Raw genomic sequence first — 12,460 nt, 5'->3', positions numbered from 1 at the left:
GGTATAATTTCAGGGTTGGAGGGCTGTGAAGCTTATATAGACGATTTGGTTGTTTATAGTGATACATGGGATGTGCATGTGCAGAGAATTAAGGCATTGTTTGACTGGTTGACAGCTGCGAAGTTGACAGTAAATTTGGTGAAAAGCGAGTTTTCCTGTGCAGAAATTGTGTTCTTAGGTCATAAAGTTGGTTGCGGAAAAGTGAAACCATTAAGTGCTAAGATTAAGGCAGTCTGTGATTTCCCAGTTCCAAAGAGTTAGCAGGAGTTAATGCGGTTCCTGGGAATGGCTGGGTTTTATCGACGTTTTTGCAGAAGTTTCTCAACGCTTGTAGCTCCATTAACGAATCTGCTGAAAAAGAATGCGAGCTTTGTGTGGTTGGAGGAATGCAATAATGCGTTCATTAAAGTTAAAGCGATGTTATCAAACGAACCGGTGTTGATGGCTCCACAATTTGATAAACAGTTCTCGTTGATGATTGATGCCAGTGATGTAGGTTCTGGTGCTGTGTTGGCGCAAACAGACGAGAATGGTGTTGACAAGCCTGTGTGTTTCTACTCAAGAAAATTCAACCAGCATGAGAAACGTTATTCTACTGTTGAGAAGGAGACATTGGCTTTGATGTCAGCGTTAAAGCACTTTGAAGTGTATCTTGGATCTACCCCGTTTCCAATTGTAGTTTGGACTGACCACAACCCATTAACGTTCTTGGCAAGAATGAAGGACAAGAATCAACGCCTGTTGAGATGGAGCTTAGCAGTTCAAGAAATGAATCTGGAAATTCATCATATCAGAGGAAAAGACAACGTTGTAGCTGACGCTTTGTCAAGAGTTTAGATAAAACTTGCATGAAATGATTTCAAAAGTTTTGGTGATTTTAAAAGTGTTTATTTAATTATAATATGTTAGTTGTGATAGAGTGATGCATTAATGGCATACACGGATTTAAAGTAATTAGAACTTGTGAAATTTTAAAGAAGCAGTTGAAGTAAATTCATATCAACGACCTGTTAAAATAACTACTGTATAAGAAAAGATTTAAGATGTTATAGTAAACCGTTATAAGTTTAATCATATCAAACTTTCTTTAAGTGGGGGTGTGTGATGGGTTTGTCACACAGAAGTGAGCCCTCTAGAGTAAAAGAGAAGAGAGGAATAAAGATGGACGACAACTACAACGTATTTTGTTATGTTCTTATTGTTGGTTTCAGCCTAACGAGCGAGCCCGTAACAGTTGCGAATCTTCTTTGCTAATACCCCTATCGCACTTAGGTCCCTTTTCCTTGCTTTGGATGTGATTAGAGAGATCAGGCGGCACTCTACATCTGTTGTTATTTCCTCGAGACCAACCTAAGCCAAGTTCCGATCGATGCAAGGGACAAACAGTCCAACTATGTATATCAGCGGGCAAGATAAACATTGCTGCTCGACTAAGAATTAGGTCTACCTCACTATCGATGCTCGTAAACCTAAACATGTATCTGTGTGCAGCGATTTCCTTCTGGCATGCTTGTAAAGGTAGAACTCCAGTGCTCTGTTTGCGGTCTTTTCTATCGAATCCACAAGCTCCGCCAACAACCGATTTAAAAGAACATGAAATCTCCATCTTGTTTGAACTTGAAGCCATCAGACAATAATTATATATAAAAATTATTTTCAACACGTCTTTACATTGTAAGACATAAACTAAAATGGATAATAAATCAGTTCCGTTGTCAACGCCAATGAAGATATAGTTGTCTATCGAATATATGCAGTGTTTTGTCTACTGTGGTTAATGTTTTGAAACATTCTCGTTGAGTAAGTTCGACCAGGTTCGACAAACAGGAAAACGATAACAAGTTAAAACAAATGTGTTTTTCAGTTTTATCCTATATAAACTATGAGAGGATGGAATAATTATAATAATATGGTTTGACAAAGCATAAGCGAGTGATTTTTAGTTAATTGCTTAATTTCGTATATTGGTTAGTAATTGAAATTTTACCAGAAACGTATTTTTAGTTTGTGTTTAAATTGAAACTTAACTCAAAATTATTCCAGGAACTTTCAGTTTATCTTTCAAGTTTGTTTCGCGTAATAAAAGTTTGGCTCAAAGCGACTTAGATTGCTAAATAGATAACAATAGGTACATCTGATTGATCTTGCCGACAGATAAAATCTTTGAATTTCTTACAACTTTGCTGCTCTGGCGCAGAGCGCAAAATAGTTTCCCCAAATTTGTTTTACTTGATTCATAAATATTAGTATCTAAACTTTAGATTGATGATTTTTTTATTTAAAAAAAATTCGTCGCACATGAAAAAAAAACGCCTTTGTTTTTAACCTACTTTTTAAGAGTTTTATATATGCTAATTAGTAATTAATTAGTAAAAATCTTAAAATGTCATCAAATTTTTTTAAACTTTACTAAATTATTGTCAAGATGCTAGTTAACGTAAGTGTAAAATATTAAAACGCTAGATTGCTACGTTTGGCTTCAAGAGGCTGTTAAACTTAATGTAAATTATACACCAAAAATTAACAAAATTGGCCGAAAATCGTTATTTTTCGATTTTCTAGAAAACTAAGCAATATTTTACCAAACAAACTACACATGAGGTTTACTTATGTCAAGGTCTACCAATGTGCAAAATATCAGCCAATTCGAAATTTTGACCCTTGCCACCTAATGTTTTTTTTTTTTTTTTTCACATTTGAAACAGTTTTAGACCATTTTGAACATTTCGATAAAACTTTTCACACAAAGACATCAAAGTGCACAAAATAGCTTAATATCGTTTTTGGAGATGTTTTAGACCATATTTGTGCATTTCGATGAAACTTGGTTACACAAAAACATCAAAGTGCTTTAAATCACATTTGAAACCGTTTTAGACCATTTCGAACATTTCGATAAAACTTATTCACACAAAAACATCAAAGTGCACAAAGAGAATTTTCCGAAGCATATAGGAAAATAGTTTTGTGTCACTTAGCAGACAGGTATAATTGTAATTCCTGATAGAGCGTGCTTCATTTACCAAGTCATGCATAACATATCGCTGGAGTGGCTTTATAAGCGGCGGCGCATGTGGTTTAATCCTCTCCTTTGTTTTAATTAAGACTAAACCTATGTCCTGCGTCAAAACTCAATTTTCAAATTCCATTTCAACGTTGTCATTACATATATAATAATAATAATAATAAATGAAAACTTATATAGCGCCGGTATCCTCCACCCATGTGGCGCTCATGGCGCTTTGTGCATTAACAACGTGTGAGAACATCAGCGAATAGCGACGTCTTTAGGTTGGTCTTGAAACTGTTTAGACTAGTTGAGCATTTAACTGTTGCTGGTAAGCTGTTCCATACACTTGCGGCCGCAAAGTAAAAAGATCTCTGACCCCATTGATTTTTCACTCTACGCTCTTGAAGAAGGTTTTGTGACAATGATCGTAGGCCTCTGCGGGATGATTCTTAACGATCCACAAGGTCAGATAAATAAGCGCTGCAAACGTTGTATTTGAGATTTTGGTATGCCAAACAACAAGGCATTACCAATGTCAATTTTAGAAGTGACAAATGAGTGTACAATCAATTCAGCTGTTTTCTTGTTAAGATTACCGCGAATACGACCAAGGTTCCTAATCGATATGCATGCTGCTTTGGATACCGTTGTTATTTGTGCTTCCATAGTGAGATTACTATCCAGCATGATTCCCAGATTCCGGACCACCGATGAGGGAGCGATGTTAGAGTTTCCGATTCTGATATGTGTGATGTTGATTTTGGAGATGTTACATTTAGACCCGACGATAATAAACTCTGTCTTTCCATCATTCAACTTTAGGTAATTTGTTGTCATCCAATTGCGAACATCTTCTATACAGGCTTCCATCTTACTGATTGCTGCAGCAGCATCCCTTTGCACTGGATTTACTGACACATAAATCTGTGTATCATCTGCATAGAAATGGAAATGTAGACTGTGTTTGCGAATAATGTCACCAAGGGGAAGCGTATAAATGGAAAACTGGCCAGGCCCAATTACTGACCCCTGTGGTACACCATATTCCAGGCAAGCTTCATCTGAGAATGCATCATTGATACAGACTAGCTGACGTCTTCCTGTAAGATATGACTGGAACCAGTTAAGAGCAACACCATTAATGCCAATGCGATTTCTCAGACGGGTTATCAGTCTTTGGTGATCAACAGTATCAAACGCTGCTGACAAATCCAACAACACCAATAGCGTTATTTTCCCATCATTCATTCCTTGTAACAAATTATTCTGTACCTTTAAAAGGGAACTCTCCGTGCTATGACATGCACGATATGCCGACTGGTAATTCTCATTTAAATTATGCTTTTGAAGATATGGAGTAATGCGTGATGTCACTACACGCTCCAGAGTCTTTCCAAGAAAAGAAAGATTCGACACCGGGTGATAATTTTTCAGCGTGTTATGATCCAAGTTTTGCTTTTTTATTAAAGGACGAACGTGAGCAATTTTCAGTTCATCTGGCACTATGCCGGTATTAAGAGAATGGTTAATGATTTCCGTTATTATTGGAACGACTGCGTCTATACACTTCTTCAGTATAGAAGTAGGAACTGGATCTAACCTGCATGATTTTGTTGGTGATTTCATCAGAATGTTGCGGATCTCATCTTGAGATGCTGGTGTAAATGTTGTGAGATGCTGATGAACAGCTGTCACAGGCTCATTAAATGACATGTCATCAATCTTGAAGTCGTCTCTGATGATCTTGATCTTGTCTGTGAAAAACTGACAGAACCTGTTCGCAAGATCTAAGTCAGAATGACTATCTGGGAGAGGTGATACCTGGCGATGATGAAGGAGTTGGTTAACAATTTTAAAAAGTCCTTTCTGATCTGCTGCATGTTCTTCACACAAGCCAATGTAGTAGTTGGCCTTTGCCTTTCTTACCATGGAATTTACATTCCTCTTCTGTGCAATGTAAGCTCGACGATCTATTTCCAGATGAGAGATTCTCCATTTCTTTTCAAGCTTACGCTTTGTTCTTTTCTCAGCATAGATGTCACTGTTATACCAACTAGTGTTTGGTCGGACCTTAACTGTTCTCTTTTTCGGTGGTGCGTGTTTGTCAAGAAGTTCACTCAAAGTGGTGACATATAGTCGTACTTTACTTGATAAATCAAGATTTGAGAGCGAAGTTCCGAGATCAGACTGTGTGATATCTTTACATAATGTCTCAAAATTTATAGCATTCCAATGACGAGTTTCGATGGATTTAGTGATTACGGGTGGCTTCTTGATAAGGAGATTACATGTGATTGCATAGTGATCTGATATACCATCAATGACATTAAGGTTTGAGAAAACAGGAGGATCAGATGAACGAGTGATCAGCAAGTCTAATGTATGACCATGTCGGTGTGTAGGTGTAGACACATGCTGTTGAAGACTGCTTGCTACAAGTAGATTCTGAAAAAGAATTGCATCTGCATCATTTGGCATATCCACATGGATGTTAAAGTCTCCAACGAATAGTATGGGAGCCGGCTTCAATACATAGTGATCAACCAAAGTTGAGAATTCTTCAGTGAAAACATTTAGACTGCAACCCGTTGATTTGCTTTGAGGACGATATACTGCTACGAGGAAAACTGAGGATGCATTGCTGACTATTTCCACATTTAGCAGTTCAAATGATTTTGGTAATAATCCCGTGTCATAACATTTAACCGCTATGCTTTCCTTGTAAAGAAGTGCAACTCCACCACCTCTTTTAGTACCAGCACGGGGAGCATGTTTGAGAGAGTATCCGTTGGGTGTAATATTTCCTATAACTGATGTGTCTTCTGGTTTAAGCCACGTTTCCGAAAGGGCAACAACATCCAGATTATGTTCGATAACGAAATCCACAAATTCTGTTGTTTTGTTCCGAACGGATCTTGTATTAATACTGCAAAATTTAATATTGTTTTTAGATAAGAGAGAGTTTGATGATAAGTCCAGAAATGATAGATTGTTTTTAGTGTGTTTGTCACGCCCAGCTCTTGTACCACGCCTGGTTTTTCTTTTTGGCCTCCTTGGTAATAGGTGGATACTACAGCTACTGGAGTTCAACTTAAAAGATTGTATAATTAAGCAAGATTCTTCAAGAAGTTCACAACTGTTATTGTTGTTGGTTACACAGCCCTGTAAACCATGAAGAAACTCTGAGCTATAGCTAATTAGCATGACAACAGCAGATCTTCAAGCATGAAGTGCACAAGGTCATTTACATAACAATATGCACAGTCAGATATATGGAGTGTAATTTTTTGTATCACATCCTAACTATTCGTGATTTCTTCAGAATTCAACTGTATTTTACGCATTCTCCCTCGTTTCTGTAAGTAACTGTTTTAATTTATAAAGGTATCATGCCAATTACGGTATGCCTTTTTGGGCACTCCTTTATTCGGAGGCTACGTGACTATGCCAACACGCCGTTCAACAATGCGGCTAATATGAGACTATCGAAACACAACTTTGTTATTGGCTACAGATGTAGAGGGGGTCTTAAACTGCGATTTGTCTCATCTACATGTAGATGGTGTCCATCTCGGTCCATCAGGCATGTACAAGTATATGAGGAGTGTAAGAGGAGCGATGATGCACGCAGAAAAATTTTTAAAAGGCCAGTATTTAAATAAATGTTTCTATCATCAGTAAATATAAAAAATAAAAAAATTATTGATGATAATTTTTATAAGAATATGTGTTAATACTGCTACTACTATTATATATATATATAGATATATTATTTTATACTATATAATTATCATTCTTCTACTATTACTTAGTATTAAATTTTCTTGAACTAAATGCCAAAAAAACTAAAGAGGTTATTGTCGATTTTAGAAGGAAAAATAAAACTAATCATGTAAATATTGAAATCGATAATGAAATTGTTGAAATAGTAGAAAGTCATAAGTAATTTAAAATTAATTAATTGATAATAAACTAAATTGGGAGAGCAACACTAAAGAACTCCGTACCAAGGCTAATAAGAGAATGTACTTTATATACAAAATGAAACGGTTTAATGTTAGTTCTCATCTCATTCATATGTTTTATTCCTCTGTTGTTCAATCAATCATTTCTTATTGTATTATTGTTTGGTTTTCTCATATCAATGTAAACAGTAAAAGTCAAATTCAGAGATTAGTAAACAAGGCCAGCAGAGTTATTGGTGTAGAAGTGAAATCTTTAGATGAAATGTTTAATATATTCATACTTAAGAAATTTGACACAATTATGTCATCACACCCATTACATTCAGACATCATTATAAGTAGATCAGGAAGGGTTAGACTGACACAGGAAAAAATATCCACAGACCGTTTCAGATTTTCACCAATGTACATAGCATGCAATTTATTTAACAAAAACTTTTCAAGATAGTCACTTGTATCATTTGTATTTTATATTGTTATCACATCGTATTATTTATTCTACTCAGGTACAAAACATATCTCGAAATTGTAAACAATTTTGACAAAAAAATTATCTTGTATTACGGTACCTAACCACCAACTCATTACATGGTAAACGTTGTTTTTAATGTTTTAATTTTGTTTTTTATTGGTGGATGATTATGTTTTGCTTTGGAGACCCACTTAATAGTTTGATTTAGTTCGCTTTTGGGAATCCTGTCTCTCTCTATTGTTTGTTATTTTTTGTTATAATTATGTGAGACGAAATAAATGAAATGAAATGAAATGGTTTTCCTGGGTAATTTCCAGCTATTTTAGCTGTGGCTCCAGGCTTTTTATCTTATGGTCGGCCATTTTATCTTCGGTTGGTGTCAACAGGCGTTCCACATCTATGCAGCCATTTTTTTGGCAAAATTCCCAAAGGAATGTTTTAACATTTTAAAATATGCGAACAACATTTTGGAGTTGTCAATTACCGCACAGAACAATGCATGGCGAGCATACGATGAACAATTCAGAAGAGCCAGTCAAGAACGCTCCTTGAAATGGGAGGTACTGCACACCGAACTGATGCTAAAGCTAGTAACATATCAATCGGTCCCGATGACCACTTCAGGGGTGAGAACGGGATTCAATCAGCCCTTTCGTGGGGTTCCCAAAGGCTACTGCTTTGCCTTCCATACAGAAAAAACCTGCACAGCACATCCCTGTATTTTCAAACACAACTTCCCTTGTGCGACCTCCCTCATCCCAAAATCCGCTGCAGGAAACAGCGCGCCTCTGGATTCGGACATATCAAGGCCAGAAATCAAACAGCCAAGCAAGGCAACATTACCAACACCAGTAAAAGTTAAAGTGCTGGCCTCGTACTTTACCGGTTATTCACCACGCCTCTTTACAAATTTAATTTCGAGATTTTCTGTCGGGTTCAGACTTTGTTGCACCACTCCCCCTCCGCTGGGAATCGCACGCAACCATCCTAGCGCCATTAACCATCCGGAGCAAATCACAACTTTTATTAATATTGGTATCCAACGCAAAAGGCTAGCAGGCCCGTTTGTCTCCCCACCTTTCTCAGATTTTGTCGCATCACCGTTGGGCGTCATTCCAAAGGCGGAGGCGGGAAAATTCCGTATTATACAAGACACCCGCGGGGTGTCTCTGTAAACTCCGGTATCCATTCCGAAGCCTCTGCCGTGTCATACGATACAATAGATTCGGTAATAATGCTTGTTCTCCGCAATGGAATAGGATGCCTTATGGCCAAGGCAGATATCGAAGATGCTTTTCGCATTGTCCCGATCCATCCAGACGACTATGATCTGTTAGGTTTCAGTTGGGAGGGTCTACTTTACTTTGACAAGTGTCTACCAATGGGGGCTAGCAGATCCTGCCAAATATTTGAGTCATTTAGTCGGGCAATAATATGGATCATGGGGAACAAATTTCAGGTTCATGAGTCTTCACACATTTTAGACGATTTCTGGTTCGTAGGCCCGGCGCATTCGAAAACCTGTCGCGAAGCATTAGCCAGTTTCATATTCCTTTGTCGCAGAATTGGAGTACCCATAAAAGAATATCATCATTTACGGCATTGAAGTTGATTCAATCAACATGATATGTCGCTTGCCGGAGGCAAAAGTAACGAAAATAAAATCAATTCTAGATACATTTGTAACAAGGAAAAAAGTTACTTTAAGGGAACTACAATCGTTAATAGGGCTCTTGAGTTATGCTTGTTCAATTGTCCTACCGGGTCGAACTTTTTTGCGAAAACTCATCAACCTCCTCTCCCTTGCAAAACACCCAAACCATTTCATTAGGCTTAATTTAGAAGCGAAACAGGATCTGTACATGTGGTTTACCTTTATTAAACATTTCAATGGCAAAGCCCTCATTCTTCCGGAAAAATGGATCACCTCGGATACGATCCGATTATTTACCGACGCGGCGGGTTCAATCGGATGCGGGGCTATTTTAGGAAGTGATTGGTTTGCGTTTCCTTGGCCGTGTTCATTTTTAGGCAGGTCCATAGCTGTACTTGATTTGTTTCCAATTGTGATTGCGTTGGAAACGTGGGCACCCAGGCTCGCGAATAAGAGGATCCTATTTCGGTCCGACAACCAAGCAGTTTGCGAAATACTTAACAAAAAACCGCGAAAGACGCTACTCTCCTGCGGCTTCTGCGACGCTTGGTGCTTTGTTGCCTAAATCACAACATTCTGTTCAAAGCAAAACACATTCCAGGCAAGGAAAATGTGTTGGCCGACCTACTGTCTAGGCTCCAAATCAACAAAGCATTGTCATTGGATACGTCTCTTAGCGCTCATCCTACAGAAGTACAGCATGAGTTGCTTCACATTTAAATGGTCTGGGATCATTATGCAGTACGAAAAGTTCAGCTTGGGCTGCTTCTAAGTACTCAGTCACGAACGATGAAGTCCAGCTTGGGCTGCTTCTAAATTACTTGCACAAAACATGAAGTCCAGCCTGCTTCAATAACTTACTTACGTTAAACAAGATTAATTTGTATAGTTTATTTTACAGGCTTCTCCATAGACCCACAGCAAGGAGCAGCCAATCCCGCTCTGGCACCGACAGCGGTCTCCTTAATCGAATCCTCCCTCGCACCAGCCACCAGAAAGGCTTACAGACGTAGTCTGCAACTGTTGGCATCCTGGTCAGGAAAACGAGTAACCTTACCACTTGATGTAGGTACAATGTGTAATTTCCTGTCTCATTTATTTGACAAAGGTCTGGCACCAGGAACCATTTCCTCACACATGTCTGCAATCTCGTTCGTACACAAGTTAGTGGGCCTACCGGATCCTAGCGGGTTGTTCCTCGTTCAAAAAATTATCCGCGGAATTCATTCTAGGGCGGCAAAAGTGGACTCTCGGCTTCTCATAACAAAAGGGATCTTGATTAGGCTACTCGATGCATTGCAGTTTATAGAACCATTACTACCCCATCGTTTGTTACTTACAGCGTTTCAGGGTTTTTTTCGGCTCGGAGAATTGGCATCTAAAGCCAAAGATTCGAACTTAGTACAGCGCAACGATTTAACTCTGAACGAAACAGGGGCCTTAATCATAATACGACACCACAAAACTGGAATTGGAAAACCCCCCGTTTCGGTATCATTTGCACCATGGATTAGAGAAAAGTACTGCCCAGTGGCCGCAATAACAAACTAACTCGCACATTGCCACAGGTCCCTTGTTTCAGCACCTTGATGGCAAGGCGGTTACACAACAATTTGTGTCGTGCCGGCTGAGAGCGGCAGTGTCGTTTATTGGGTTGAATCAAGGGCCACAGTTTTCGTATTGGGGCAGCAACACATGCTGCGTCATTAGGCATGTCAGATAGTCTCATTCAACAATTTGGGAGATGGAAATCTTCTGTTTTCAAGAAATACATTCGTATTTCATCGTTCAGTTCATAAGGGTCACGTCCGTGGTTTTTGTTTGGTCTGGGTGGGAACCCATCCAAGGCTGGGTTTTTGGCGCTGACACCCAGACTCATGTCTTATATACAAATCGCATTTGAAGACGTTTTAGACCATTTTGAGCATTTCGATAAAACTTTTACAGACAAAACATCAAAATGTACAAAATAGCTTCAAATCGCCCTTGGAGATGTTTTAGACCATTTTGTACATTTCGATGAAACTTGTTTACACAAAAACATCAAAGTGCTTAAAATCAAATTTGAAACCGTTTCTGTCCATTTTTAGCATTTCGATAAAACTTTTCTCACAAAAACATCAAATTGTACAAAATAGCTTCAAATCGCATTTGAAGACGTTTTAGACCATTTTGAGCATTTCGATAAAACTTTTTCACACAAAACATCATAATGTACAAAATAGCTTCAAATCCCATTTGGAGACGTTTTAGACCATTTTGTGCATTTCGATGAAACTTGGTTACACAAAAACATCAAAGTGCTTAAAATCACATTTGAAACCGTTTTTAGCATTTCGATTAAACTTTTCACAAAAATCATCAAATTGTACAAAATAGCTTTAAATCGCTTTTTGGAGACGTTTTAGACCATTTTGAGCATTTTAACAAAACTTTCACACAAAAACATCAAATTGTACAAAAAAGCTTCAAATCGCATTTGGAGACGTTTTAGACCATTTTTAGCATTTCGATAAAACTTTTCACACAAAACAACAAATTGTACAAAATAGCTTCAAATCGCATTTGAAGACGTTTTAGACCATTTTGAGCATTTCGATAAAACTTTTACAGACAAAACATCAAAATGTACAAAATAGCTTCAAATCGCCCTTGGAGATGTTTTAGACCATTTTGTACATTTCGATGAAACTTGGTTACACAAAAACATAAAAGTGCTTAAAATCGCATTTGGAAACGTTTTAGACCATTTTGAGTATGTCGATAAAACTTTTCAAACAAAAACATCAAATTGTACAAAATAGCTTCAAATCGCATTTTGAGACGTTTTAGACCATTTTAAGCATTTCAACAAAACTTTTTCACAGAAAACATCAAAGTGCACAAAATAGCTTCAAATCGCATTTGAAGACGTTTTAGACCATTTTGAGCATTTCGATAAAACTTTTTCACACAAAACATCAAATTGTACAAATTAGCTTCAAATCGCATTTGGAGACGTTTTAGACCATTTTGAGCATTTCGATAAAACTGTTCACACAAAAACATAAAAGTTCACAAAATAGCTTAAAATCGTATTTGGAGACGTTTTAGACCATTTTAAGCATTTCAACAAAACTTTTTCACACAAAACATCAAATTGTACAAAATAGCTTCAAATCGCATTTGAAGACGTTTTAGACCATTTTGAGCATTTCGATAAAACTTTTACACAGACAAAACATCAAAATGTACAAAATAGCTTCCAATCGCCCTTTGAGATGTTTTAGACCATTTTGTACATTTCGATGAAACTTGGTTACACAAAAACATCAAAGTGCTTAAAATCGCATTTGGAAACGTTTTAGACCATTTTGAGT

The 12,460-nt window shown here is 37.6% G+C and overlaps 1 protein-coding gene across 1 annotated transcript; it reads right to left on the bottom strand.

Annotated features, from left to right (window-relative positions):
- Positions 1-1,443: 1,443 nt before the first annotated feature.
- Positions 1,444-6,214, bottom strand: LOC140063112 (uncharacterized). The gene is made up of 2 exons (XM_072109550.1): positions 4,615-6,214; positions 1,444-1,616 (listed from the first exon to the last, which is right to left on the bottom strand). Exons 1-2 carry the CDS (start codon positions 6,212-6,214, stop codon positions 1,444-1,446), a joined length of 1,773 nt encoding a protein of 590 aa, XP_071965651.1.
- Positions 6,215-12,460: the final 6,246 nt, after the last annotated feature.

Source organism: Antedon mediterranea, chromosome 11 (genome assembly GCF_964355755.1).
Source record: "Antedon mediterranea chromosome 11, ecAntMedi1.1, whole genome shotgun sequence".
Taxonomy (NCBI): domain Eukaryota; kingdom Metazoa; phylum Echinodermata; class Crinoidea; order Comatulida; family Antedonidae; genus Antedon; species Antedon mediterranea.
The sequence above is the reverse complement of the archived record's forward strand: the minus strand, read 5'-3'. Positions and strand labels throughout refer to the sequence as shown.